The 26,364-nt window shown below is 42.2% G+C and overlaps 1 protein-coding gene across 2 annotated transcripts in view; it reads right to left on the reverse strand.

The window, feature by feature from the left end:
* DGKQ (diacylglycerol kinase theta) overlaps positions 1-26,364 on the reverse strand; it is a 108,843-nt gene that overhangs the window by 72,423 nt on the left and 10,056 nt on the right. For both annotated transcript variants that reach the window (XM_056325263.1, XM_056325264.1), the window contains exon 2: positions 9,885-9,964. In XM_056325263.1, the coding sequence (XP_056181238.1) occupies positions 9,885-9,964 (80 nt within the window). The remainder of the gene's footprint in view (positions 1-9,884; positions 9,965-26,364) is intronic.

The following is a 26,364-nucleotide window of genomic DNA, read 5'->3' on the forward strand; positions in this document are numbered from 1 at the left end:
TCCTAAAAAGGCAGAGTTTTCTTCTTGTTTAGTGATTAATAATGAAGACTGGAAGCGACAGTACCAAAACAACAACAGAAAAAATGATGAAAAATGCACAAGAAACATACTTGAGCTTTATACTTGTTCTAGAGACCATTCTTCCTGCAAGACACACATCTTCATTAAATTGACATTCACATTAGATGGAAGAAGCATAATTGCATCTTTACAATTCTATAATCCAAATGACTTCCATAAAAGTTTGCCACAACTTAGGTATTTAGCATTGTGCATCTCACATGCCCTTCCTGATGTGACAAACATACCAGATTTATCTTCTGGTTCTTGCATCACAAAGAAAACCCCATTTCTACTAAAAGCTGACAAATGTTTACTTAGGTGCGAAATGAAATAAATCATGCCCAGTAAAAAGTTAGAAATGATTTAAGATACACATACAGATATCTACTTTCCCTCCCTGATGTACTAGTAAACAACCCTCCAAAGTTATTGAGCAGGATTTTAATTTCTCTCCTTGTGTATTAAGAGTTTTCCTGGGAATATCTAGCAGCAAATCTGACACATACTGGGATCACAGAATCTGATGACCCAGGAAGTTGCTTGCACTTACAAAGGTATTATTCCCACCAGTGCTTCTGCCTCTGAAAGCACGGAGGCAGTTACACTAAACAATCCTATACTTCAAGCAGGTGCAATGAGTAAGAGTAATAAATTTTGCCAGACATAACACAAGGAGAAAGGAACATTACTGAAAGTTTAGTTAAGAACAATCACTAATCTCCAAACTGCAAAGCACATGGTTCCTTCCGTCCTCCTCAGAATTAATCTTTCGGAGGCAAAGGAGGATGAAGAGAGGTATGAAATACACCTATGTTGTCAGATGTGAACAAGATCATGCAGAGCAGTTGTACAGTGACGCAGTCACGAGCTCATTGCCTCAGCAGACTGCACTGTCTGGAGGGATCCTTGGTCCCTGACTCACCAGGAAACTGCCTGTTCAGATCCCAGGCTCCTCGCCACACCTGGCTGTCAGCCAGCCTACAAAAAGGATTTCATATCAGTATCTCCAACGTGATATATTATATAAAATATCCTTGCCTCCAAAAGCTTTGAATTTTTACTTTATGTAAAAGTTCAGGACTTAAAACTACAGACAGACTATGCTTTGTGGTCTGTCTCCTGCTCCTGTCAATCCACACAGAAACTTCATTCTCTTCAGCCCTCCAGCTCTAACTGACACAAAGTTCAGGGTTGGCTTGCATTATTTATTTATTTATTTATTTTAAATCAGAAGAGTCATATAATGCCTGCTTATAAAACGAATATATAACCTTGGGGAGGGGTGGTGGTGGTGAACCCTGGAGAGACTGGGGAGCTGTAATGAAACTATCTCAGATTAAGGCTCATAATCCCTACCCACTTTTATTGCACTTTCATACTTCTTCAGGAGAAATGAAAAACCAAACCTCCCTGTAGAGTAACATAAAAGTTACCTGGCTCAGCTATTCTTGAAGTAAAGTGCCAGAGCTGTTTTATTGCTCTAGCCATTCTAAAAATAAGAGGAAAGTCCAATTGCAGCTTGGTGGGAGAAGGCCACTTGCCCAAAGATCATTCTACACCATGAGTTCAAGTGCACGTCAGCACAATCCCAGCCAGACACAGCAAGTGGGAGGAGTACTGAAAAGGCCTGATGGGATTTTTCCATGAAAGCTTTTCTGCACATCTCTCACCTTCAAGTCATCTGCCTGCCCTACTCGTGCCACAGCCCCAGGCACAGCAGAGCCAGCTGTCCTGTCCCCAAGGCAGCAGTATTCCCCTTGAGATCAGACACAGACAAGACCTCCTCTATCTCTGGAGTGGTCAATAACCTCCTCTGGACACCCAGCATGGGCATCTGATCCCCTCAACAACCCATGTTTGAAACACAGAGAACTTTCCTTTCCCTGGCCATGAGTCTGGCTATTTTATCTTACAACTGGCGTAGAAATGCAGGCTTTTCATTACTGTCACAGAAAGGTTCTGCTGAAAAAAAAAGGACACTCCATATATCAAAGTAGAGTTTTGTGAAAAAACTGCTTCTTTTGGGAAAGACTGTAAGAAATTACTTTGACAGGAGTCAAATTTATTCAGGGTCTGACTGTACTTATCTAGAAGACCTGAGGGAAAGATACCAAACCTAAATTCTGCACGTGTTCAGACCCTGGTAACAATCCTCCGAAGTCTCATGTCACTGTGAAAAAGAAGGGAACAACTTGCTGATTGAAATGTCGGGTGGAAAAAAGAAAAGGGGAAAAGAAAAAGGAAAAGAAAAAAAAAATCTGTTCACCTTAACTTCTTCCTTTCTGAAACAAGCCAAAGAAACTTTATTTATTATGAATGGTCTTTCTAACCTGCTTTCAAAGAGACAGGTATAAAACCACTGCAGAGCCTGGTGGGAAATGGGATGGGAATAAGATGGAAAAAGAGAAAAAAAAAAAAAAGCAAGTACAACATAACGAAATCATCTATCACATGATGTTTCTCCTTACAGCTCCCTATATTTCTTTTGTTGCCAAACAAGTTCCAAGCACCCAATACATAAAAAGAACCAAAATTCAGACCAGGAAAGCCAGTGAGGCAGCGTGTCAGAATCTGAAATGTTAGGCATTTTTCTTTAATTTATATCCACCTGTATGAGTACAGCAAAGTACAGACACATAAGACAGCCTACAGAAGGAAAGTTTAATAATTGATGAGAGTTTAAAACTGCTTCTCCAATATAACTACTTAAATTACTTTATGCAAACCACTAAAATTGATTTCTGCAGAAAAATACAGAAAATTTCTGCTAGTAATACCATTAAATGACATCTAAGTGCCCTTACAGTATTGATCAGAAGCCCATCAAAAGACAGCGATAACACACCAGCATAAGCTCCAGAATGACTGCACTCTTGGACAAGATATTGCTAGTTCCTATTTTGTTTCCTGCCACCTGTCAAGAAATCCAAAGCATTACAGAACATACCACATTTCTGTAAAAGTCTGTAATGGCCTGTAACAAAATTTGAACCTACAGAAAAAAAACTTAGAATCTAACTCTCTCAGCGCAACCTGTGCAAGTGTATAGCATTTCTGCATCATAGAGAAAGAACAGCAACAAACTGCTCTTAATATCCAAACTTTGGAAAAAATAGAAAGAATAGAATTGTTTTCTTTTGGTAGTGCTTTTTGAAATTGTTCCTCATCCTGAAATGTCACAGGCTACCAAGTATATAGATAACAGCAGGCCATGAATTTAAGTGCTCTTTTCCACTGCAGTGGTATCACTACACACAGAGCAGCCCAGCTACCACCCAAACCCTCTAGTTTGTGAATAGAGTCAAGTCAGGTCAAATCTTACTGGTCTGCAACCTTCTGGACACCTCAGTGGGGAAAAACACAGCTCCAGGAAGGCCAATTCTTCAACCAGGTACAGCTGCTTTTGTACCAACTCAGGGAGAAGAAAGTGTTTAGCCTGAATCCTGAACCAGACTTGCAGGCTCAAAGGGGAACAAGAGAAATAGACATACCAAAAGCCCGTGACAGCTGCTGTCTTGGGCAGTCTTGAAAAAGAACAACCTACTAAAAACTGTTACTCAGCCTGTATCTAAATATTATTTTGCCCATGTATCTCCTTCCCCATTACATTTAAAAAAACTCACACTTGGACTTTGTAGGACACTGGAGAGACCAAGAAAGCAGGGTTGCAGGACCTACAGTAGTGTGGGGCTGATCAGCTTCCAAGTCGGAAAGGGTATACAGAAATACAGACACAAACACTTTCACAATAACCTCCAAAGGTTGAACGAAAGGAATTTAACGTAAGGTCACTGGTTTTCCGTTCAAAAACACTGGTGTTTTAAGGACAAGCACAACCAGCACGGAAGCAACCATGCCCATAAGGGTAGTCAGTCACATGCCGTCTTTCACAAAGACTCAACAGAAGGACAGCAAAAATTGCTGATACAAATTAAAATGGTGTTTCTGAAACAAATGGAGTCTGATGTTTACGCTGCAGAAGTACTTCCTTATCTAACACTCCTAGGGTTCACTTCGACACCAAACCCCTTTGCTCTAGAGAGGTAGATAAGGTGATCACATCCGAGTACACCCGTGATTATTCTGTCCAGGTTGCCTAGACCACAGCCTCTCTGAAAGCAGCTAACAGATTTGTGATTTGACTCTTCCCAGTACTGACGTCTTTTCAATTACCTACTTATTACTCAGTAATCACAAAGAGCTCTTTTATTTGCTTGAAACCTCTCTACTTCAGTAGCAAAGGATTTCTGCAACTTAAATATACTGCATGCAGCTGAATACACTCTATTTCTACTTCTGCCTTTTAGAGACAATGTCTGTCAATTACTTGTCAGTTGTGTCCAAACTGACATTCTTCCTCTGAGTACCTGATAAGTCAGTTGGTGCTAAAAAGCAACTTTATGTACACATGCCGTATGGAAGTTCTGAAATCAGGTAAGAATACAAAGTTAAATGGTGTCTCAGCATATCATAGGACAGAAAAGATGAGAAAATCAAATACTTATCAAGTTTTACCTGGGGCTAGGGCAAGGGAACAATGCACACCCCTATGTGACCTCACCTTAACCAGGAATGCTTTTCTCCATCCTACAGATCTCTGTGACAGGACATTAGGCGTTATCTAAAAGCCCTCAAGGACCCTTTACGATGGGAACTACACAGTGAATTCCATACCATTCCAAATCAGGAGTATATGATACTTCTACTAGAAAATGAGACTTGTGTAAGAGCTTTCCACTGCAATTAAGAGTTGCTTGGACTAGCTTTTTTTGTTCTGGAAAGAGAAAACGATATGCAAGAGACAGTCACTCCTTGCTCTTACTGCTACAGAGAAAATCAATGTTGACCTCCTTCTATCAAGATAAACAACTAAAAGAAACAGACACAGTGGCATCCCACACCACTTCTGAACCTGAAGGGTAACTGATACAGCTATAGGGCTCTTCTGGGAGTTCATAGGCTACCAGGCAGCTTGCATCAAGATTCAATAGAGCATAATAAGCTCTCCTGAGTTGACCTCAGGGTTAAAGGGACTATCATTCTGGGGAGGAAAAGGAGGAAGGAAACTTCGGTGCAGGGCCAAGATTAACAGCAAGCAGTTTTACACCTCATTTGGCTTCTAAATAATGCCATGTAGCTGCTACATTGCAAGCAACTGCCTTGCTGAAACAATGCAGGTATAGGTCAAGTGCTGAAGAACTAGACGTGGACCTTCCTGGTGAAGGTGGTCAGGGCTACCCAGCAAGCACCCAGGTCAAATCATAGAATGGTATGGGTTTCAAGGGACCTTTGGAGGTCATCTAGGCCAATCCCCCTTGCAATAAGCAGGATCTACTACATCAGGTTGCTCAGAGCCCCGTCCAGCCTGATCTTGAATGTTTCTGGGGATGGGGCATCTACCACCTCTCTGGGTAACCTGTTCCAGGTTTTCACCACCCACATAGCAAAAAATTTCTTCTGTGTATCTAGACTGCATCTACTGTCTTTTAGTTTAAAGCCATTAGCCCTTGCCGTATCACAACAGGCCCTAGTAAAAAGATCGTCTTGAGGTACAACCATTATTAGGACTCTCTGTGAAAAAAACCCTCACACTAGCAAAGCCTCTTTATCATGGACAAATAGAAGAGGAATAATAAAGAGACAAAAGAACTTAACAAAACTTGGGTTTACAATATATAATATAAAAGAAGAAAAATATTAAGCATGTATTTTGTGAAGTTGAGTCCATGTTACAGCTCTAACTCCACTACCACCATCAAAAAGCAGGAGAAAATGTCCCTTGACTGATGCATGCCAAATACACAGTAATTTGAAAAGAAGATGTAACAATAATACGCCAACCAGCTTATTTACAAATATTGCATTTCAGCCTGTCTTCTACAGCAGTCTTCTGGGAGAAGTAGTAAATATTCAGGAAGCATTCATTCAAGCATTTTTTTTAACCCACACCGATGTAAAACCCCCAACATCTGCAACTACCACCAAAGAATGATTTTCTAAAATTGGATTCTGATGGGGTTTTTTTCCCCTATGTTCTCCAGAACTCCCACCCAAACCAACCACATCAAATTCTCCTTCCCTGCTTCCCAACCTTATTCCCATTTGTTAAAACACTTGAGCCACTTGTAACAACATTCCTTAAAAGCTAATTCTCTGAGGCAGTCACACAAAGATCCCTCAGACATTTCTGACAGCTGAATGAGACCGGGGGACTTATTATTCTAAGGCAAGTTAAGCAGTAACCAAACCTTGATGGTCTTTGTCTCACACTTAGTTGGACCTTCCATTGCTTCTTGGGCAGGGAACAGGGGTAGGGAAAGAAAGTAAACAAACAAGAGGTTGTGTCCCAGTACAGAAGTACTTCAGTGGCAGAAAAATGAGATGCTGCTGTTGTGTGTTCAAAGTACAAAGTGTCCAGTACAGAACAGATTATCAGAAGCATGGTTAGGGGGACTTAGTGTAACCCAAGTACCCTTTTATTCCTCTCTTCTACTTTCAGTTCATGAGGAAATGACCCAAATAACCACCCACACACAGCTGAATCCAGCAGCCATAGGGAGACACGCAAGTCAGCAGGCAACTGCAACACCTGCTTGCCCAGGCAGAGACCTCGTCAAGCACCACAACCTTCCCATTAACTATCACAACTCATGAACACAGCTGCTATCCACATCCTGAACTACAAAGCCAAGTTTTATTTTTAGCATAGAAAGCTTCAGGAGAAGCTGATGACCTAAACCAGCATTTTTCCATTCTAGACAACCTGGCTTTAAGAACAAAAGCACACAAGAAAGTTTCATGAGCAGCCTGTCAACCCTAAGGAAAAACAAGCATAGCAAATGCCCAGCTTCAGTAAAACCACGTTCAATATACTATCATTTCCATTTAGTTTGCAAAGAACAGTTATACAGAAAACATATACACACTTCTAGGGCAAACTTAAGAGTAAAAAATCTGTAATACAGCTTCAATGCCAACCTAACATGGGAAAGTAAAACTTGACATTTCACACCCAATCAAAGAGGTTTTGTTTTCACTGTTACTCTGTTTTGTGTTGGGTGTTTTGGGAGTGGGTGTCCCCATGTCTGTCCGTCCCCCCCCTTTTTTTTGAACATGTATCTCAGAGTAGAAACATAAGGGAATGTGGGAAAGAGAGGGTCTGCATTTGGTACAGTTGCCAAAACCTTACCAGTGGAACAAATCATTTCCCCTGCAAACCATAAAACCGTAAGCTTGTTCAGAAGACTGATCCATGAAGTCTTATTTTGCAACATCATGACCTGGACCCAGTCTAGAACACTGAATACAGGTGATAATGATTAATAATAGTGGAAAAAATGTTCTCAAGGCGAACAAAAAGAATGATCTGAGACTGGATGCAATCATGGCATGGTTGTGACTCTGTGGGCCTTTACTTGACACTGGGAAGGAAACCCTACTCTCAGGAATAAAAGTTTCCATGAAACATCTGCTGAAAAATTATCATCTGACAGTTTGATTTATTATCAAATGATACAGACTCTGATGAGGTTTAACAGTTGCCACCTTCTCTAGATGAAATCCAGGAGGTTAAAGTAAAAAACAACAACTCACCATCTCATTTCTGTAATATACTGAATATTGACGTACTAGAAGCAACTACCAGAAAAAAAATCCCACCAGTGTTCCCTCCTACATTGGACCTTTTCATAAAGAAATAATAAATAATCTGAAAGGAGAGAAGGGAGATTAAGAAAATAAACTTTCCACACATTCTCTAAATGATTACCATTTGCTTTTTGCTCTGTTATGGTTTTTAAGCAAATGCCAAGTTCAATATTTACTTCGACAGAGCCTGCACGCAAAACGACGTCTCCCATATGGCAGACTTCACTTGCACAGCAGACCCAGGATTAATGAAACTTAGATGACCACGTCAGGGAGGACAACACTGTCCAGAAAGAATAGCACAATCCAGTATTTTCAAAACATAGTCATTACAGCTCAGCATGGATAACACAGAAGACACTTTGCAGCTAAATACAGCAACACTGAACTGCAAACAGCTTTTGAGTGCTGACAACCACTCTCAGATAAAACAAATTCTACTGCTCAGCAACAATAGTTAATTTTATGTGCAAACTATTAGATAAAATTTATGTGTTGGGGCAGGTAAAGAACGGGGCGGGGACTGGTAAAAGAACAAAAAAACCCCACACTGACATCCACAACTAATGCCAGTGGAAGCATTAGTAAGTTTAAATGCAGGATTTTTACCATGCAAAGGCAAAGGAACAAATGCTATTTTTAACAATGAATTATATTTAGAGCACATTCACAAAAGAAGCCGTCACAAATGTTTACAGCTCTAACACTCTGAATTGTTTCCCAGTTGGATTTATCATCCCCCCAAGGGCCCTTGCAAAGATACCTATATCATCTGACTCTGTTCCTTTTCCCATGCTACAACGGCTGCCAGCGTACTGCAACAGTAGTAGTTGCTAATTCCTAGCAATATCATTTCTATCTATGTGTCCCTTTACCGCGGGTTCTGAGAGCAATTATTTCTTACTATTTCACTGGCAACTTCCTATGTATTGGACAAGTTTTTTTCACCTAAGTTATACCTCTCAAGATGAAAAGTATGTGGGGAAGAGGAAGTGTGTAGTAAGCCTAACAGCATGATCATTTAGACAAAGCAAATATAAGGAAAACAAGTGGCTGGCTGATTTCTCTCTATCCAATTCATGTAACTTCAAAATACTGTTTCAGACTTTCCTGTCCTACCCCCTGTATAGGTTTCCACAACATAAAGGAATTTGTAAAGCTTTCTAGGATACAAAGAAGGGAAGCAGATCTGCTTCACAGGTTCCCAGGTCTACACAATGTGTTCCCATAAATGTGCTTTTAGTCAGAGAAGTCTGTAATGTACATGATTCTGATTTTACAGCCGTGTTTCATTTGACTTTTGGATATGGCTCTTTAAGGTATTTGTAGTGTTTTACTACTTCTCCAGTAAGTTTCTGATCTCCTTCCCCTTTTTTCCTTTTCTGTCATCTTTTCCCAAGCGGATAATACACTTTGTCTTCTCATTATTTTAACTTCTTAATGCCTTAGTTGCATCCTATTATCTTCTTTAATGTTGATTCATCTTTCAGACCTTTTAAAAACAATCTCTTAAGCATGAAGTCTTGTGGGAGAGAAAGTCACAGGGCATCTGAAAGCAAGTACTTTATTAATTACCAAAATAAATAAATTTGAGTTATTACCATCAGCTGAAGTCCTGCCCTCAGATTTTTTTTACTTTGAAATCCTATGCTTTTAATGCAATGACTTTATTCTCTGGACACAATAAGCAAGCAAATTCTTAAGGTGCAGCAATCAACAGAGGCTAAACACAGCCCCTTCCCTAGACAGAGAAGCTTTAGTATTTTCCCAGTAAGATGCAATTGCTGTAAAAACATTGGTGGCGTACAGAGAGTTCTTCTTCAGTATGACACATGGTACAGTTTTCTGAGAGGACTGATACCAATCAGTTGGCCCGCTACGTTATTGCAAGGCTTCCAGGTAATGACACACAAGTAAGAATATCTAGTAGTATTTAAAGAATGCAAATAACTGCTCTTCAAAAGACAGACTATCCACAGCTGCCCATAGCAGGGACTTTTCAAAGGAGATGAAACTTTGCCTTTGAGTGGCTACAAAAGCCTTGGTGATGACTAACACAATTGATTGAAGGATTACAACACCAACAAGCCACTACTGTACTACACCATGTTCAATAGTAATAAATTTGTGCCATTATCCCAAGAAAGGGAAAAGGCAATGTGTGCTTTACTCACCCTTACAAGGCTTGGAGCAATACATGAGCATGGTATCTTGACATTCTTGAGGCACTTCTCATGAGACATGAAGTTGCAAACTGTGGAAATAAAATAAGAACCGTGAGCAAATCTTCACAAATAAGGGATTTTGTGAGAAACAAAACAAAAAATGATATGGAGTCAAATACAATTAGGAACATATCTTTTTAATCACACTTGCTCTCCCCTAGGTTTGAGGATGTACATGACTGCCACACTTCAGGCAGCGCGTGAACTCCATCTCACTTTGTTACTAAGGCATTGGCAATGGAAAAGAAGAAGGGTTTAAACCAATACATTACAGGCCTACAGCGAGTCATGCCCTCCCACACCTTCTCCCCATAAGCACCACAATGAGCTCTTAAATTTCAAAATATATTTTAAACAATCTAAAGTCCAAAACAGCTTCTTCGATGTAGCCAAAGCAGATACACACATTTGAAAGTAAACTTATTCTACAAGCTAATGCGTGTGACAGGAATAAATGAGAGAAACCACAGTACTGTTACACACTGAGACTAATGGACGAAGGATACTAAATTAAAGGTCACCATTTGCATGCAGCTTTGAAAGTCAAGAGCAACTAATTATTGCTTCTACTGTGGAAGCACAGGTTTAGAATTCCACCTGATCTCCACAAAGTACGCTTTCAAGCAAGACAGCATTCGAAAAAATCCATTCTCATCGGGATCATATTTTCCATAGCTTCTTACCATGGATTTACATGATGTTAAGCTGTTCCAAGAAAACAAGGCATTCTTTATTCCATTCCCACCACCCTGCATTAATGAGGAGCTAGTAAGCTGTGCAGCTACAGCTTTAGAGTCCTCCTTATTTCAGAACTACCCTTAGCAGTTCCAGCGCAAAGCCTTACACAGATGCTCAGGCTCTGACCTCGTGTGGAAGCACAGACCTCTCCCCGTGCCTGCTGTTGCTGTACACAGGAGGTTTTCACACATGCCTGCTTTTCAGAAGCATGCTGTACTGCTTCCTAAGTTTCACCAGGAATGGAGAAAACCCCTATGCACTTCAAGCTTCCCATCTGCAGGCCATTGCCACCAAAAGCAGACCATTTTCCTTTCCTCTCTTCTCCCTTCTCCAGCTCATTGACTTCCGATTTCACAACACTGCTGCCTCCCATGCCAACTCAAGCATTAAAATCCAGATCCACTTCTCTGTGATTTACCGCTAGTCCATGCCAAGCAACCTTTCCTTTTATCTGGCACAAAAAGAACGATAACCTCTTTCACACTGGCGCTCATCTTAATGCAAGCAGCAGGCAGACATTTGTTTTTCATTAGTCTGCAAATCAAAAAGAAGTAGCACTGCAAGTCACCACTGCGTATAAACACATTATTATTCATCATCCATGGTTGAACGCAGAGTGATTACTGCATTGATGAAAGGAAGTGGGAACGGAGCAGATCCAAACCTTCTGCTGGGTGCTGTGCAGTATTAAGTGCATCTCTAAGGTTGATAGCATTCGTGACTAAATAAGGCAGGTAAGGGGTGGAAACAGTCAATGAAGGGATAATAAATCAGATTCTCAGAGCTGAAAATGCAGATGCCCAAGACAGTTGTACGCGGTCACTATGGAGGAAGGAGCACACAGCCCATCAGCATGTAAGAGACCAAAGAGAACAAAGGGATTGTCCAGGCAGAGGAAACAAGCATCTCCTATTCCAGAACACAGGTATGACCCCACACAGAGAACTGGTGAATTCTTTATCACACTTACGTATATTACAACAACATGGATGTTGATGGACATAACCTACTCTCTCCTCAGGTCTCCACAGCATTTCTATGGATGCTTTCAGAAGGGTCAGCTAGTTGCTGTGAGAACAAGTCTGTAAAGGTTGCAGGAGAGATGCTCCCTGCCCACTACTAGCTAGTCTGAAATGTACCATATATGCCCTGTCACTGACAGAAGACATCTGCCCCAGTCTTTTCCCTGTCTCAGGTGGTGCCTGAAGCTCAGCTGAACCTGTCTAGGTCAGGAGGGCTGGCCCCTGCAGGCAGAAGCATGGTGACAAAGGTTCCCACAGATCCAACCCACAAAAGGCAACAATATGAAGCTTCAAATATAAATAGGCAGCTGTCAAGAACTTCATAAAGGGGTGAGAACTTGTCAAGGAGAAAGCATCAGTGAGTAATGAAATTCAGTGAAATGGCGCAGTTTTCCTTTGTTTTTCTGGTTCAGAAGCAGGCAAACTAGAAAGGAAAGCACAGAGCAAGACGCTACAGACTGCTCCCATAAATTTTATGATCGGCAAGAAGCAGCTGGCAACTGAGGTCTGCAAGACCAGTATCTCCAAGTGGCTACTGGCTTGAAGTGCACATACAGTAACTCAATACACAGGTTAACCAAGCCCTACACAAATGCCTCAGGGAATTCAGAAGGCTCCGAATCAGCCGACAGATGTGAAGCTCCTTCCATGGGCAAGGATCTTGAGAGATGATGTCCATTTATTCAGACAACTCAAGTTGTGAGTTGTGCCTGAACACAATACCACTCAGTTTTCTCTTTGTGGTGACAGAAGCAGCAAAATACGGCCCTGCATAAAGACAGCATCCCATGGTTCAGCTGAGGAAACATCTCGTGGCACAGAAAAATAATACTGAAGACTTATTCAAACCAGCAATTTCAGAAAAGCGGTAAACCAAAAAGTGAATAAAGGTTTCATGCAAGGAGAAAAACAGGAAGGTGCATAAAGCTTTTAACTGCTTGACTGCATATCAAGAAAGAAAACACAAAATAATGAATTTCCAAAAATTTTGTGGAAAAGATTTAAGTATTTGCAAAAAAACAATTAAGAAATATCAAGAGACAAATGGCAGGAGATCAGTAGGGTCCGAACAGAGACTGTAACGTTCTCCACAGAAGATTTTCACATGTTTTTCAGTAGGTACTCACACATCCCTCCTCTGCCTGTCACATGCTTCAGATTTGGCAGGGAGGATGCACACGCTGCAGCTACATTTCTTCTTCCTGTCCCACAGAATTCCTCAGGGGGTGCACTAACTCTTACAAGGCACCATTTTGCTTCTCTTTTCAACACTCCCCAAAAAAGGGGGGGGGGGGAGGGGCGCGGAAATGGCAGCAGGCCAAACTGAAGTATGAACAGTACTGGGGGGTGTGAATTCTAAATTTGTGTCAGTAGCACTGGAGAGGGAATGCAATTAAGCCTGAAGTTCTGACAGCCAGGAGAGGTTTGGTGTTTTTTAAGGGATGGTCTTTCACCAGGAAAAACAAGCCAGAAGATGCTGCATGAAGTTTCAGAATACGAAATGCAAAATTTGAGGTAAAATCATTTAGCGGAAGAAGACAGGCTGTTCTATTTATAGGCAGAAGATTTCTCCATACAAACTCAGTGATGAGGCACCAGCCCATGCATCTATGGATTGTCTAAGTCACAACAAAGCAATTTCAAATGCAGCTTTCAGATGCTGTATACAAAAGTGATGGTTTCACTAAGGTGTGAAAGGCAGGAGCACTCAGTGCATCCTTTAGTTAAGCATTTTCAGCACTGCCAAAAGTACCTAACAGTATGGATGAAGGAAGAGACAAACACGAGGCGTATTGGAAGAAAACAGTGCCTGCAACCTTCACATTGGACTTTCAATACAAGGCATCCATATCCAGGTTTAAACTGAATGAAGCTATAGCATATTGAGGGAAAATGAAGAGAGGCAATTTCCAGATACACTGACAGAATCCACAAAACATGTACCTGCAGATTTGGGGGACTTTTCATGGTCTCTCTGAGCACCTAACTATATGGTCAGGTGTACAGCAGCAACAATATTTGACAATTTTCCCTTGTTCCCCTCCTCTATTCAATAATAAATTACTTCAATTATATGAAAAATTAGATATTCCCAAAGCACAGCAAGAAGCCAGGTGGCCATCAGGCACCACAGGACTGCTCCATGCCCACACCAACCATGAGATGTGGCTTTACAGTGGTCTTTGCCCAAGTGCCTTCACTTCCTAGGGTTACTTCCCCAGTCACATTTGTTTGACTTGGTAATTTAATAAAGAAAAAGGCAATATATACATACAGCAACACACAGTGAATATACAGCCAGCCGCTCTCCAACATACACTTGCAAGGAAATACAAAACATCTCCCTCAGCTGTCCCTAGGAAGGCAGGACATAAAAGCTGGGCCCTGCAGAGGGACCTGGTCAGGCTGGAGCGATGGGCCCAGGCCAGTTGTGTGAGGTTCAGCAGGGCTCAGTGCCGGGTCCTGCCCTTGGGTCACACCAGCCCCACGCAGCGCTACAGGCTGGGGCAGAGCGGCTGGAAAGGGCCTGGTGGGAAAGGGCCTGGGGGTGCTGGGTGACGGCCGGCTGGGCAGGAGCCAGCAGTGTGCCCAGGGGGCCCAGGCGGCCAGCAGCACCCTGGCCGGTGTCCCCAGCAGTGTGGCCAGCAGGACCAGGGCAGTGACCGTCCCCCTGCACTGGGCACTGCTGAGGCCGCCCCTCGAACCCTGTGTTCAGGTCTGGGCCCCTCTCTGCAAGGGGGACGTAGAGGGGCTGCAGCGTGTCCAGAGACGGGCAGCGGGGCTGGGGAAGGGGCTGGGGCACAGGTCTTGTGGGGAGCCGCTGAGGGGGCTGGGGGTGTTCAGTCTGGAGGCTCAGGGGGGACCTTGCTGCTCTCTACAGCTGCCTGACAGGAGGCTGTGGGCAGGTGGGGGTTGGTCTCTTCTCCCAGGTAACAAGTGACAGGACAAGAGGAAACGGCTGCAAGTTGCGCCAGGGGAGGTTTAGATTGGAGATCAGGAAAACTTTCTTCACTGAAAGTGTGGTGAAGCACTGGAACAGGCTGCCCAGGGAGGTGGTGGAATCACCATCCCTGGGGGTATTTAAAAAACATGTAGATGCGGTGCTTAGGGATGTGGTTTAGTGATGGACTTGGCTGTGCTGGGTTAACAGTTGGACCTAATGATTCTATGATCGCTGTAACTCATGAGCTGTGCAACACTTGTTAACAAAGCAACAGCTATTTACACCCTCCAATATGCCACACTTTTTCCAAATAACCCTTTTTCTCTGTCCTCAAGACAGACTTCAAAGCAGAATCCAAAACTTGAAAGAAGAAGGTGGATTATGTCCCGTGCAGACTCTAGCAATGTGTCTGTGTCCCACACAAATGATGGCTGGGTGAGAATTGCCCAAGAAATACCAAATTTAACACATAATCTTCTCCTATGCATGACAAGACCATCCAGTTCTGAGGAAAATCCTAGGTGGTGTTGAAAATTACTTTTGTTTCCACTCTGAGGAGATACTCATCACAATCCAGTTTTGCTGTTTTTCAAGCAAATTTATTTGTAAATTTTTATTTTAACATTTTAACTTTAACAATTGTATTTATAAATCTAATTTTACATTTGCTAAACACTTTTAAAAACAGAGCTACTAAATTGCTCTCCAAGGAGGATCAAGGAATGTCAACAAAAAGACCAAAATGGATTTGATTCTCTTCTGGAAGTCTGATCAGTTTAACACATGACTGACTGTGCACCTATTCACAGGTGGGTTCTTAAGGCAAGAGCACTTCTCTCATTTCAGTAAGGACTTATTCTGAGCTTAACAAATGCACCTGCAAAGTAAATTGCAATTTCTCCTCCAACTGTCTGTTGCCTGGATTTGTTGACCTGCCAGTAGCCTTCTGCCCCTCTGCCTCTGCTTCTTACATCTCAATTAAGTTGCACCAGTTCCAGAAGCCACAGCAACACCCACTCCTTCTTCCAAAAAATCCCTCCTTTTATGTTCACTGCAAGGTGCCACAACCCATGGGTTTTGCAGGACATGGTCTGGTACTTACAAAGGAACCACCATCACCCTTCATTGCCACAGGTCACATTCAGGACTCTTGAAGAGAGGTCTTGTACCTGAAGACAGAGGCAAGTTCCTGCAGCTGAGTGCTCCTTCCATGCAAACCTGAGATGCACTGGCACACCGCAGACCAACAGCAAACTCCAGTGACTCCCAAGAAACAACACAGTGTTTTGGCCAGCTGCCTGTCACAGAGCCAGTACTAGGAAAATTTCATACCCTGACATTAAGTGACAACACCACAACTCCTCAGTATTGACTGGATGACTTGGAAAACAATAGTTTCTTGTTGTTCATCGTCATCTCTGAGTGCTGTAACTCACTCGCATTTTGTCACCTGCACAAGCTGTAATTCCCAGCAAGGGCCTGCAAAAGTTTATTCTAATCTTTTCAGAAAGGTTATAGATTACTGAATGCCCTAGCTGACTAAAGGGCTTGTTCCTGTTTTTAAAACAAACCACTAGCTCAGCCAGGAATGGCCTAGTAACTCAGAATTGTTTTCCCAGCTATGAGTGCATAATAAATTTTTCATTTCTGGAAAACTTTAAGTGCAATGCATTAAAGAACATACTCAGCTCATTAATGGGAACATAAATAAAACTAAATGAAAAGCAGTAATTCTCTAGGGCATCTTGTTAAATGTAAGACTTGGAAGTCATCCCTGTCTTGGAGAGTTTACTGACTGGATGGCCTGATATATGTAGACGTATTACATAAATGAAAAATCTCTACAATCCTCTACAAAAAGCCCTATAAATTTACACAGATTACATGGAAGAATTACAAGGGTGATTAAAAAAAAAAAAAAAGGGAAAGAAAAAGCCTTCTTGAATATCTAATGCTGCATGATACTCCTATGGACTCACCAGCAGTTTAGCCACTGTGCAGACAGTATGCACACACCGTGAGTTCGTATAGCAGCATAGAAGTGGCTTTTGTGTCACCCTTCCCCGTTCTTTTCCTAATAATGTCTAGCGTTCAGTTTGCCTTTTTTTCATACACACTGGGCACACATTTCCCTAGATGCATCATTACAACTCCTAACTTCATTTCTTGCCTGAACTGTAAAAGCTGACTCAAGGCTCATCGATTTGTGAGAATTTCCCCCCGACCCCTGCCATACACATCACTTTATGTTCATAGACCCCAGGCAATAAAATGGTAGATTTAATACTGGGGAGTTCTTTTTTCCAGTAGCAGGTGTCTGCAAATGTTACAGATGATCCCTATCCAAACCATGTCATCTTTAAAAGGTTATCTTCAAAAAAACATGAAACACAGTAGATGGAGAAACATGGACAAAGTCTTCATCAGGTATTTAAATGCAACTTTACTCCTCCTGCCCTGAACTGGAATATCTCTCTGTACTCACACATATTTTAGGCTCGAAAATTTTAAGTATTCCTTTTAAGAATCAAATACGTTTATAAATAGCTTCCCAGACCAGATGCAGGTGGGACAATTGTGTTCTCCCCACCTTCAACTTTACAGCAGCTTTCATTCTTTATCATAAGCCCCCACACCCTGAGATTCTCACTCCTTTTTCACACAACAACCTCCAACTCATCACTGCATTTTCAACATCAAACACGACTCATCTGTAATCAAGTTTTCTTTTTCCATCTGAACAAATCCCAGCAGCTACAAGGAGCGTCATCTTCTGTTGACTGAAGGCAGGCAGGTCTCTGAAAAAACAGGACCATGCCTCTTAACAATCCCATCACGTGTTTAAAGACTTAGCCATGGGAACACTGCAACAGGCCCCAAGAGAGGGGCAATTGTTTGAAGAGAAGGGGTACCCAAAAAATCCAGCTCCTTACAGATGGCGAAAGGATAAGTTCACAGACTTGTACTTTGTGATAACTCTGGTCTGAGACCACACTGCTAGCGGATGGGTTGAAGAGCCACCTGCCTCCTGGCTGCAGACTCCAGGGTGCTGAGCACCAGGAGTATGATGACAGTGTTGCTATTTCTCCATTGAACTGCTGGGATTAGGTGGACTCCTTGGGAAGGTGACAGAACAGGCACTTTTTACACTACCACATGCCTGATGCAACAGGCCACCAACTTCAGCAAGAAATCAGAACCATCAGGTTTAGGAGCAGTCTCAGGGCAGCACAAAGGATATGTGGTGCAGTTTCAAACTTTGTGCTTCGCAGTAAACATGACTATGTTCTAAATGCAACAGGCACTACAGAAAGAATAATGGCTCATGCCATTTTACTCCAGAGGTGTAATTCACTCCAGCAGGGTGAATTTTTCAATTCCTTTTCACTACTTTCAGTAATTTTCATTGTCATTAACTCCAGTAGGGAGCATTACTGTTAAGAGTGCAGCACATCTAACTACATAGTCTGAAGAGTTACAGTCAGACTCTCACATGCTGTAATTCAGCACAACTGCTTTCAGCCTGCTAAAACACAACAATTTACAGAAGCCAAGATTCTTTTACTTCAAGTCAATATACCAGATTAAAAACAAGATATATGTTACATGGTCTCACTTACACCAAGATTAAGGAATGGAACAGGGATAGGAAAGAATGAGTAAGGGTAAATTATCCACTCAAAAATGTTCCCAGGCTTCCTGTAAAGTTTAGTGATAAGAAGAGACATCCATCAGTACTTCTGGCAACAACAATATTTCTCTTAAACAGACACAATTATTACAAATCTTTGTTCTGTATGTCACCAACTTATATAAGGCATCATCAATCCTGAAGAAGAGGGAGTATCTGAATTTGCCTATGCTACATCAAGCCATTATTGCAACCTATTCTGCAATTGGAGGCATTTCCTCTCCCTGAAGTCAGAGCTACTCTTCAGAATATGAATGTTCCTCAGAATTACGAAATGTTGTCCTACTTTTGACACCAAGCCTGACAATGATACAAATTCAGCAATTAACGGAAGTCTCAGCATCTATCAAAGCAAATGACTATGGGAATTCAGAGGTTTTGCATGATTTGCTCCTGAGAAGACAACTGCTGGGAAGAAAAATATGAGGACATTCCTGAGCCCAAAGGATGAGGGGAGCACTGGAATTTCTATCCCCTTATTCTCAGATCTGCAAACTGAAACTCATTCCAAATAGAAAAATATCAGTAGTAACAACTCTGCTCAACTGATGTCAAACAGTCAAATGTTATAGTTCAGATGGTGTGTTATTTCTCTGCCACACAGCTACACTGTCAAAATAATTTCTACAAAAATATTTACTACTTTAGGCATGAATCTCAGTGTGTCTCTGATATAACTATAATGAAAGCACATAAGTAACACATTAATTCTTACAGAAAACTGAGTAGCAAGTAACCTCATGAGCTCAGCTAGTCTGTATTCCTGACAAATGGCAGCCAAACCCGCTCCAAACACCCACCCAGGAGAGACGACCCACAGCCTCCGAACACAGCCAACTCTACATCCTCCAAAGTCCTTACAGCTATGAACCTGGTGCTTGATGTCCAAACCAAACCTCCCTTCTCACAACTTCGTTCCAGTATTTCTTGCCCTGTGTACTCAAGCCATGAAGAACTGTTTATTTCCATTTCTCTTTCAACTATTTCTGCAGCTAGGTAGGTACCTTCGTGAAGCAAGGTGCTGCTTATTTTAACAAGTCAGATGATTATTTTGGACAGTTAATGAATGCAGACCAGAAAGAACAGCAAAAAAAACACGTAATGTGGCAAAACCTACACATTAAGTGTTATTCTTACACCTCCCCTCACAAACAGAAAGAAAAAAGAAAAAAGAGAGTGCTCAGCAAGTGAAAAAAACCAGCTCTTTTTTAAAGACCTCTGGAAATCATTGCTAGAATAAGAGAATATGAGATGTTCTCTTATTACCCCTGTTATTAAGAAAGAGGAAGCAAATATTTGTTCAGTCCAACCACTTTCCCCAGGGTTACCCTCAAACAAAGCAGGGCCCTCTGCCTTCTGGTGGATCACCATCTAGTCCAGAACCTGGGAAGAACTCAAAATTCCCATTTTGTTTACCAGCATTCATGGAGATGTCTTAGCTTCCACCTCTGTTCTGCCAGGGCTCACAGTCATGAAACAATAACACTGGTTTATAAAGAGGCTGGTTACAAGCACTTGGGGAAGGAAGACAGGTACAGAAGTAGCACTTAACATGGAACAATCAGCTTGTACTTTAAAAAAAGTACACCCATACAGACCGTGGCAGAGTGCACTGTACGCTCACTACAGGAGGCATAGCTACTGCAGCGTATCTAGAAGGAGGAGAAAGGACAACTGTCTACAGATGGACAGAACAAACCAAACAAAAAATCTAGCAAAGCCAGGGAGTAAACCAAAGCTTTAAAGCTATTATGCAGGACAACAGTAAGAGTCTCCACTTTCCAAACAGTGAATCAGTGGGACTTAAAGGGTATATCAGCACCAAGATAATTCAGGCAAAGTCAGTCTATCAAAAGCAAGTAGGTTATTTCCTCCTCTTTTCCATAGCACATGCCTGACATGACAGAAGCCAAAATACAGGCTTAATCATACAGTGCCTCTGCCCTTTAGGAGCTTTTTCACTCACTTCTGAAGTCATCCCCCATCCTGGAAGCCAACTATTTTGTTCAGCCGAACCGCCTTTGCATTCACTGAATAAATCCATTGATAATTAGAAGACAATAGCTCTGAGAAATGCCCTCAAGCTAAGCAGTCATAGATCGGAGAAAAAGATTTGTATTTTTTTTTAATCTCAATGGTTCAAAATTATTATATAAAACATGCTGTTATCAGACTGCTTATGCAGACAGTACCATTCCAGCTGACGGAGGAGATGCTGATTTCATGAGTAACTTAAAAGCAACATTCTCTTTTCACTAGAATTTTGTGGGACTTAACTTTTACATTTGTTACACAGTTTTGAGTTCCTTTTCTACTGTAGCAGCTTGCCAACACAGACACATTTAGCTTTTTTGTTTAGGACTGTGACCACAGCCAGACTGAATACTGTGACTATTTGCTGAAAGGAATGCTGGATGCAGTACATGGACCTTGCCAGCTTATTTCCCAATTCAGCAGAACCATGCAAAGACCTGTACATTCTCTCAGACAAACGCACGACCTAGTTTAAGTTTAGAAGTCTGTTAAGCAATGCTTCATAAATGTCACCAGGAAAACTGTCACTAAAGAAGCCCTGGTCTTCACAGAACATTTCAAACAGCAAGACAGAAATGGAAAAATCTCTGAAAGCTTTAAGAAGTCAGGTGTTAAAAACATCCTCCTCTCTCACTGTGGTGAGAAACCTTGGGCCTTTGCTCGTCTTACAGTTCAGTAAGACCCGCATTGTGGATACTCTTCCTCTGAAAGTCCAGAAGAGATGAGAAACCTGTTCGGCTTTCCCAAGTATTTACTGTGGATTACATTGTACTTTGTATTTCCAGAACTGTCTACATGACAGCGAGCTCTATTTGTAGGTATAGTTACCCCAAAAAAATGTTTTTATAACTTCTGAGCTCTGTAATTTCAAGGCGGCATATTTGAATTCTTATTCATTTGTATTTCAGGTATGCTGTCAGGAAATAACATAGCAACAAGTCAAGCAAAAACAAGACAAGCTACTAAATAACAAAACAGTCAAATGAGTTCAATGATATATCTGAACTGTCAATCACAACAGCACCAATTTGATTGCAGTAGGTTTGCTTGAATAGTGGTAGCTTTAAAGCCCCATAGCTACCCTAAGGACCTCTTACTCTCCCTTCAGTAAGGCTTCAAATATTCTGAAGTCTAACAATAAACTCTATCTTGCTTTTCCATCTTCCCTGGTACAGTAAGCCCAATACTGTCAAATGAACAGCACTGCACCCGTCAGAAAAGCACCTTCCACTGCCTTCCATCTCTGACCAAGCAGGTTTCCTAAATCCTGCTAACCAGATGAAGCTAGAGTACCTACAGCTAGAGGGACAACAAAGGCACCTACACTGTGTGCTCAGTTCTACCAGTGCTTTGCACTCCAAGGAGCAAATAACAACTGCACAAGGAAGCTATACCACAGTAGCAGAAGTAGCCACCTCCATTTTGTCAACAGGCTTTTCTACATCATAACCATACCCAGCAGAAAACCCTAGACACCCTGCCAGCTGTGCCTACAGAAACAAGAGGGGTCCTCCCTCTCCACTTTACATGCTGCAGTATGGCCTCACTTAATGGTCCCATCTAGAGAGGAGCTGTCAACAGCATAATGTCCAGATGGGGACCAGTGATGATCCTCAGGGGTCCGTACTGGGACCAGTACTGTTACAGAGACAGTGGGATTGAGTGCACCATCAGCAAGTTTGCAGATGCCACCAAGCTGAGTGATGCGGTTGATTCACTGGAGGGAAGGGATGCCATCCAGAGGTGCCTTGACAGGACTGAGGAGGGAGCCCATGTGAACTTCATGAGGTTCAGCAAGGACAACTGCAAGGTCCTGCACCTGGGTCAGGGCAAGCCACAGTGTCAGTACAGGCTGGGGGATGAAGGGATTGAGAGCAGCCCTGTCAAGAAAAACTTGGGGGTACTGGTGGGTGAAAAAATGGACACGCGCTGGCAATGTGCACTCATAGCCCAGAAAACCAACCATGTCCTGGCCTGTACAAAAAGAAGCGTGGCCAGCAGGTTGAGGGAGGTGATTCTGCCCCTCTGCTCTGCTCCAGTGAGACTCCACCTGGAGTCCTGAGCACAGGAAAGGCGTGGACCTGTTGGAGCAGGTCCGGAGGACAGCCACAAAAATTACCAGAGGATTAGAGCACCTCTCCTGTGAGGAAAGGCTGAGAGAGTTGGGGTTGCTCAGCCTGGAGAAGAGAAGGCTTCAGGGAGACCTTATCGTGGCCTTTCAAAGGGGGCTTATAAAAATGATGGGGACAGACTTTTTAGTATGGCTGTTGCAATAGAACAAGGGATAATGGTTTTAAACTAAAAGAGGGTAGATTTAGACTAGCTACAAGGAAGAAATTTTTTATGATGAGGTTGGCAAAACCCTGGAACAGGTTGGCCAGGGAAGTTGTGAATGCCCCATCCATGGAAACATTCAAGATCAGGCTGGACAGGGCTCTGATCAACCTGATCTAGTAGATATCTCTGCTCATTACATGGTGTGTCTGTGTTTGGACTAGATGACCTGTAAAGGTCCCTTCCAACCCAAACTATTCTATGATTCTATGTGAAAGGAGAGTTCTGCGTAGACTTTACTTTCTCCCTCTTGAAAGACATCTGGATCAGACTTCACACCTGTGAAATGAAGGTGGACACAGAATTTAAAAGATGTGTTATTTTAGCATAGAACAGCTCCCTGACATCAAAAGCTTTTTCTTCTTCGAAGAGATGGAAGACGGCTAGTGCAAAACTCACATCCAGACCCAGAAATCACCTACAACTTCTCTTCTTGAGGATTAGGTCAAAGACAGGACAGCACCTGGGACAAGGCACTGGTTCACTGATGGAAACCCAGAAATCTCCAAGAGGGTTTTAACATCAGGAGAGAGCTCAGCAACTCATCTCCTGACAGTTCCCAAAGAAAAATCCTGCAGAGCAAGAGGCATCCCACTCACAACATGGAGTTGCACAGGGAGCCTGGAGGGACACAGTTTTTGCCCTCTGTTCACTGAGTTTGTCTTTCCACTGTGTGGTTCTAGCATGGTGATGCACACTACTGGGAAGTCACATCCACCATGCAACAGCCACAGACCATTGGGATGGCTGCGACTCTCCTTTCAGCAAGGAGGAATTGCGAGCCCGCAATCTTAGGTGACTAGCAGTGGTACTTAATTACGCTCAAGACAGGGATCCTGAAAAGGAATTGTCTCTGAACCACAGAGATCTGTGTGAGGGCAAACAATTAAGCACCCCAGTAGCTCTTTTGTACAGGCCAGAGGATGAAGGTTGCCCATACAAGCCAGATTGCCAGATCATGTAACATAGTCTGGCTTTTTGCAAGGTCTTCCAGACTGCAATATTTACATAGCTAGAACTGATCAAGTCAGCTTGAAATCTGACAGAAAAACCTCTGACCACCCTCACTGCACCTGCAGTGAAAGGCTATAGCTCCTAACATCCTTCAAGGGAGAAGAGAGGTCTTCCAATGACACCCCACTCAAAATTTCCATGTGATGCCACGAGGGTAAGAAAAAACATCAAATACCAGATACCACTGAAGACAAGCCTCTTGAAGACACTTAAACACTCATCTTTTCCCCTGGTTCTACCTTTAAGCTGGAGCCTTTTTTGTCTTCTGCTGCAGATTGCCCATGCAATCAACTGAACCATAGATAAAAACCAGTGGCCAGAGCAGAGAGGTGCCAGCTCTGCAGCATCTGTAAGTGAAATAGGACAGCAGGGGCAGAGAAGCATGAAATGGTTAAAAACAGAGGAGTGACAACAAAGACCCAGCCAGACCACAGAACCATCTACTTTAGGACATGCACACCAGTGTCATGAATGCTAAAGACATGGTACTTAACTCCCCGCATCTGTTGTGTGCAACTGCTTCTGCAATTCACTGCTCTGAGGGTGATGCTTTACAAAGAGAAACTTTGTCAATTGTTTATCAGCACCCTCCAGCTGACTCACAGCTACTGGTCAAAACAAAGAGCTATAGCTTACAGTATTCAGAACAGAGTAACACAACAAAACCCACAAGCAAGACTGATCCAGACCTCAATTTTAAGGAAAATCCACTAAAACAATTTGACATTTACTGCAAGTGTCCGTAAAACGAAAACTTCATCATGCTTAGGCAACCCACATAAACACTGCAGGTTTCTACCCCTCACATACGTTGACCTACTATCACTGGTTGCCCAGTACAGCACACAGAACTTCACATACCACATTGTCAATGTCATACTTCAATAGTTTCTGAAAAGCCAGGTGGACAACACAGATGTCTCCTACAAAAATCAGTCCTGTTAACACTTCTGCAATTTTAGACATATTCACGCCAAAATGGCTCCTCACTTATAAAAGGGAAATAACAGTAGCACATCTTCAACTTTGAAAAAAGAAGAATTTGAGTTACTTACATAAACAGGGCAGATCACAGCAGAATTTAATGCACTGTGGGACTTCATAATCCATGATGGCGTTTTGGCAGAAAACTGTGATCTTGTTGCATTTGCCTGGAATCCCTCACAACATTCAAAGACGTGGAGATAATTCTCAACACTACAACATTCAGAGCAGCTTCAATGTAGTCCTGCACCTGTGGAGTGCATCACCAGGGACACACAACATATACCTCACATGCATCCCGTGCACACAGCGCCTCAATGAATTTGCTCAGTGCTCAGGGTGGGGGGAGATGGGACCCAAGAATTCCGTCCAAAACACATCCGAAATCCTTCGAATGAATCAAGGAAGAAGTGACAGGCAGCATTTTACAAAAACCCAGCCCCTGCCTCTCAGTTATGCAACCAGTAAGCAGGAGGGTTGCAATCCCTAGGGAGTGCACTTCCTTCCACCTTGCCGCTTAAAAACTGAACACAGAACATAAAAATGTAATAAAAAATCCTGAAGAGACTAGAATAAAAAACACTGCTAATCTTGGCTACAATAGCACCCACCTATCTCCACAGCACAGTGTAATTTTAAAAGAAACACTGAGTACAATTAAAATGTAGGCCAAATTATTAACACATGTAACCCTAAGATAAGTGTTCTTCCTCTTTTAATTTGGGTAATCCCAGCATTATCTAGGGCATCTCAACACTTCCTATCACCACAAAACAAAACAAGTGAAGGGAAAAAAAACCACTCACACACAAAAACACCTCCAGTTGCCATGGCAACCTCTACCTCTAATTCCTATAGGGCTTCATTTCCAAGCTGCATCACAGACAGAAGTGTACAAAACTACAGGATTTGAGTGAAAAAGCGAGCTGGAAAGGAAAAAAAAAAAAAAAAAAGGCAAAAAGCAAAGAAGCAGGGTCCTGTGCCAGCAGGGTAAGAACATTCAGTGTCTTCTTCAGTATGGCTGCTATGAGGGTATTGACATGGTCAGGAAACTAAAGGTAAATGATTCATACAGTGGTGAATCGGAGGAAAATCAAACATTCGCAAGGCACTCCAGAAAGGCTAGCAAACTAAGGTGCTATTTATTTTTTGAATCACCATTCTTAATCTTACTACAAACACCAAGCATTTCAAAAAGATTCCTGTTAAGAAAGAGCAAGGATTTCAATTCCACCACTTAGGCTTCAGTCATTGGAGACTCAGGAATATACTCACCTGGAATTTAAGCAACAGTCTCTTTCACATGAGTAAGATCACATATAATTCATAGAAGCTCAGCATTTACATCTATTTGGAGAACAGAAGCCTGCAGTGTCAAGTTATATAGACCACTTATGAGTACACCAGAACTTCCAAGGTGCAATAGCTCTGTTCACAAATCAGTAAAATTCAAGATCTACCCCTGAGAAACTGTAAGTTGTTCCTAAAGAGGGACCAAATGATCTCAGGGTTTATTTTGGTTTGTTGTTGTTTGCTGTGAGTTTTTTAATCAATCAGACTGGCAGGGCAAGTTTTTGTATCACTTGCTCTTAATTTATTATGTAACATAATCAGCTATTAATTTATACATGTGAATTACCAATGCATACTTAAAGGTTCTTAAGGATT

The sequence above is a fragment of the Falco biarmicus genome, chromosome Z (assembly GCF_023638135.1).
Source record: "Falco biarmicus isolate bFalBia1 chromosome Z, bFalBia1.pri, whole genome shotgun sequence".
Lineage (NCBI taxonomy): Eukaryota > Metazoa > Chordata > Aves > Falconiformes > Falconidae > Falco > Falco biarmicus.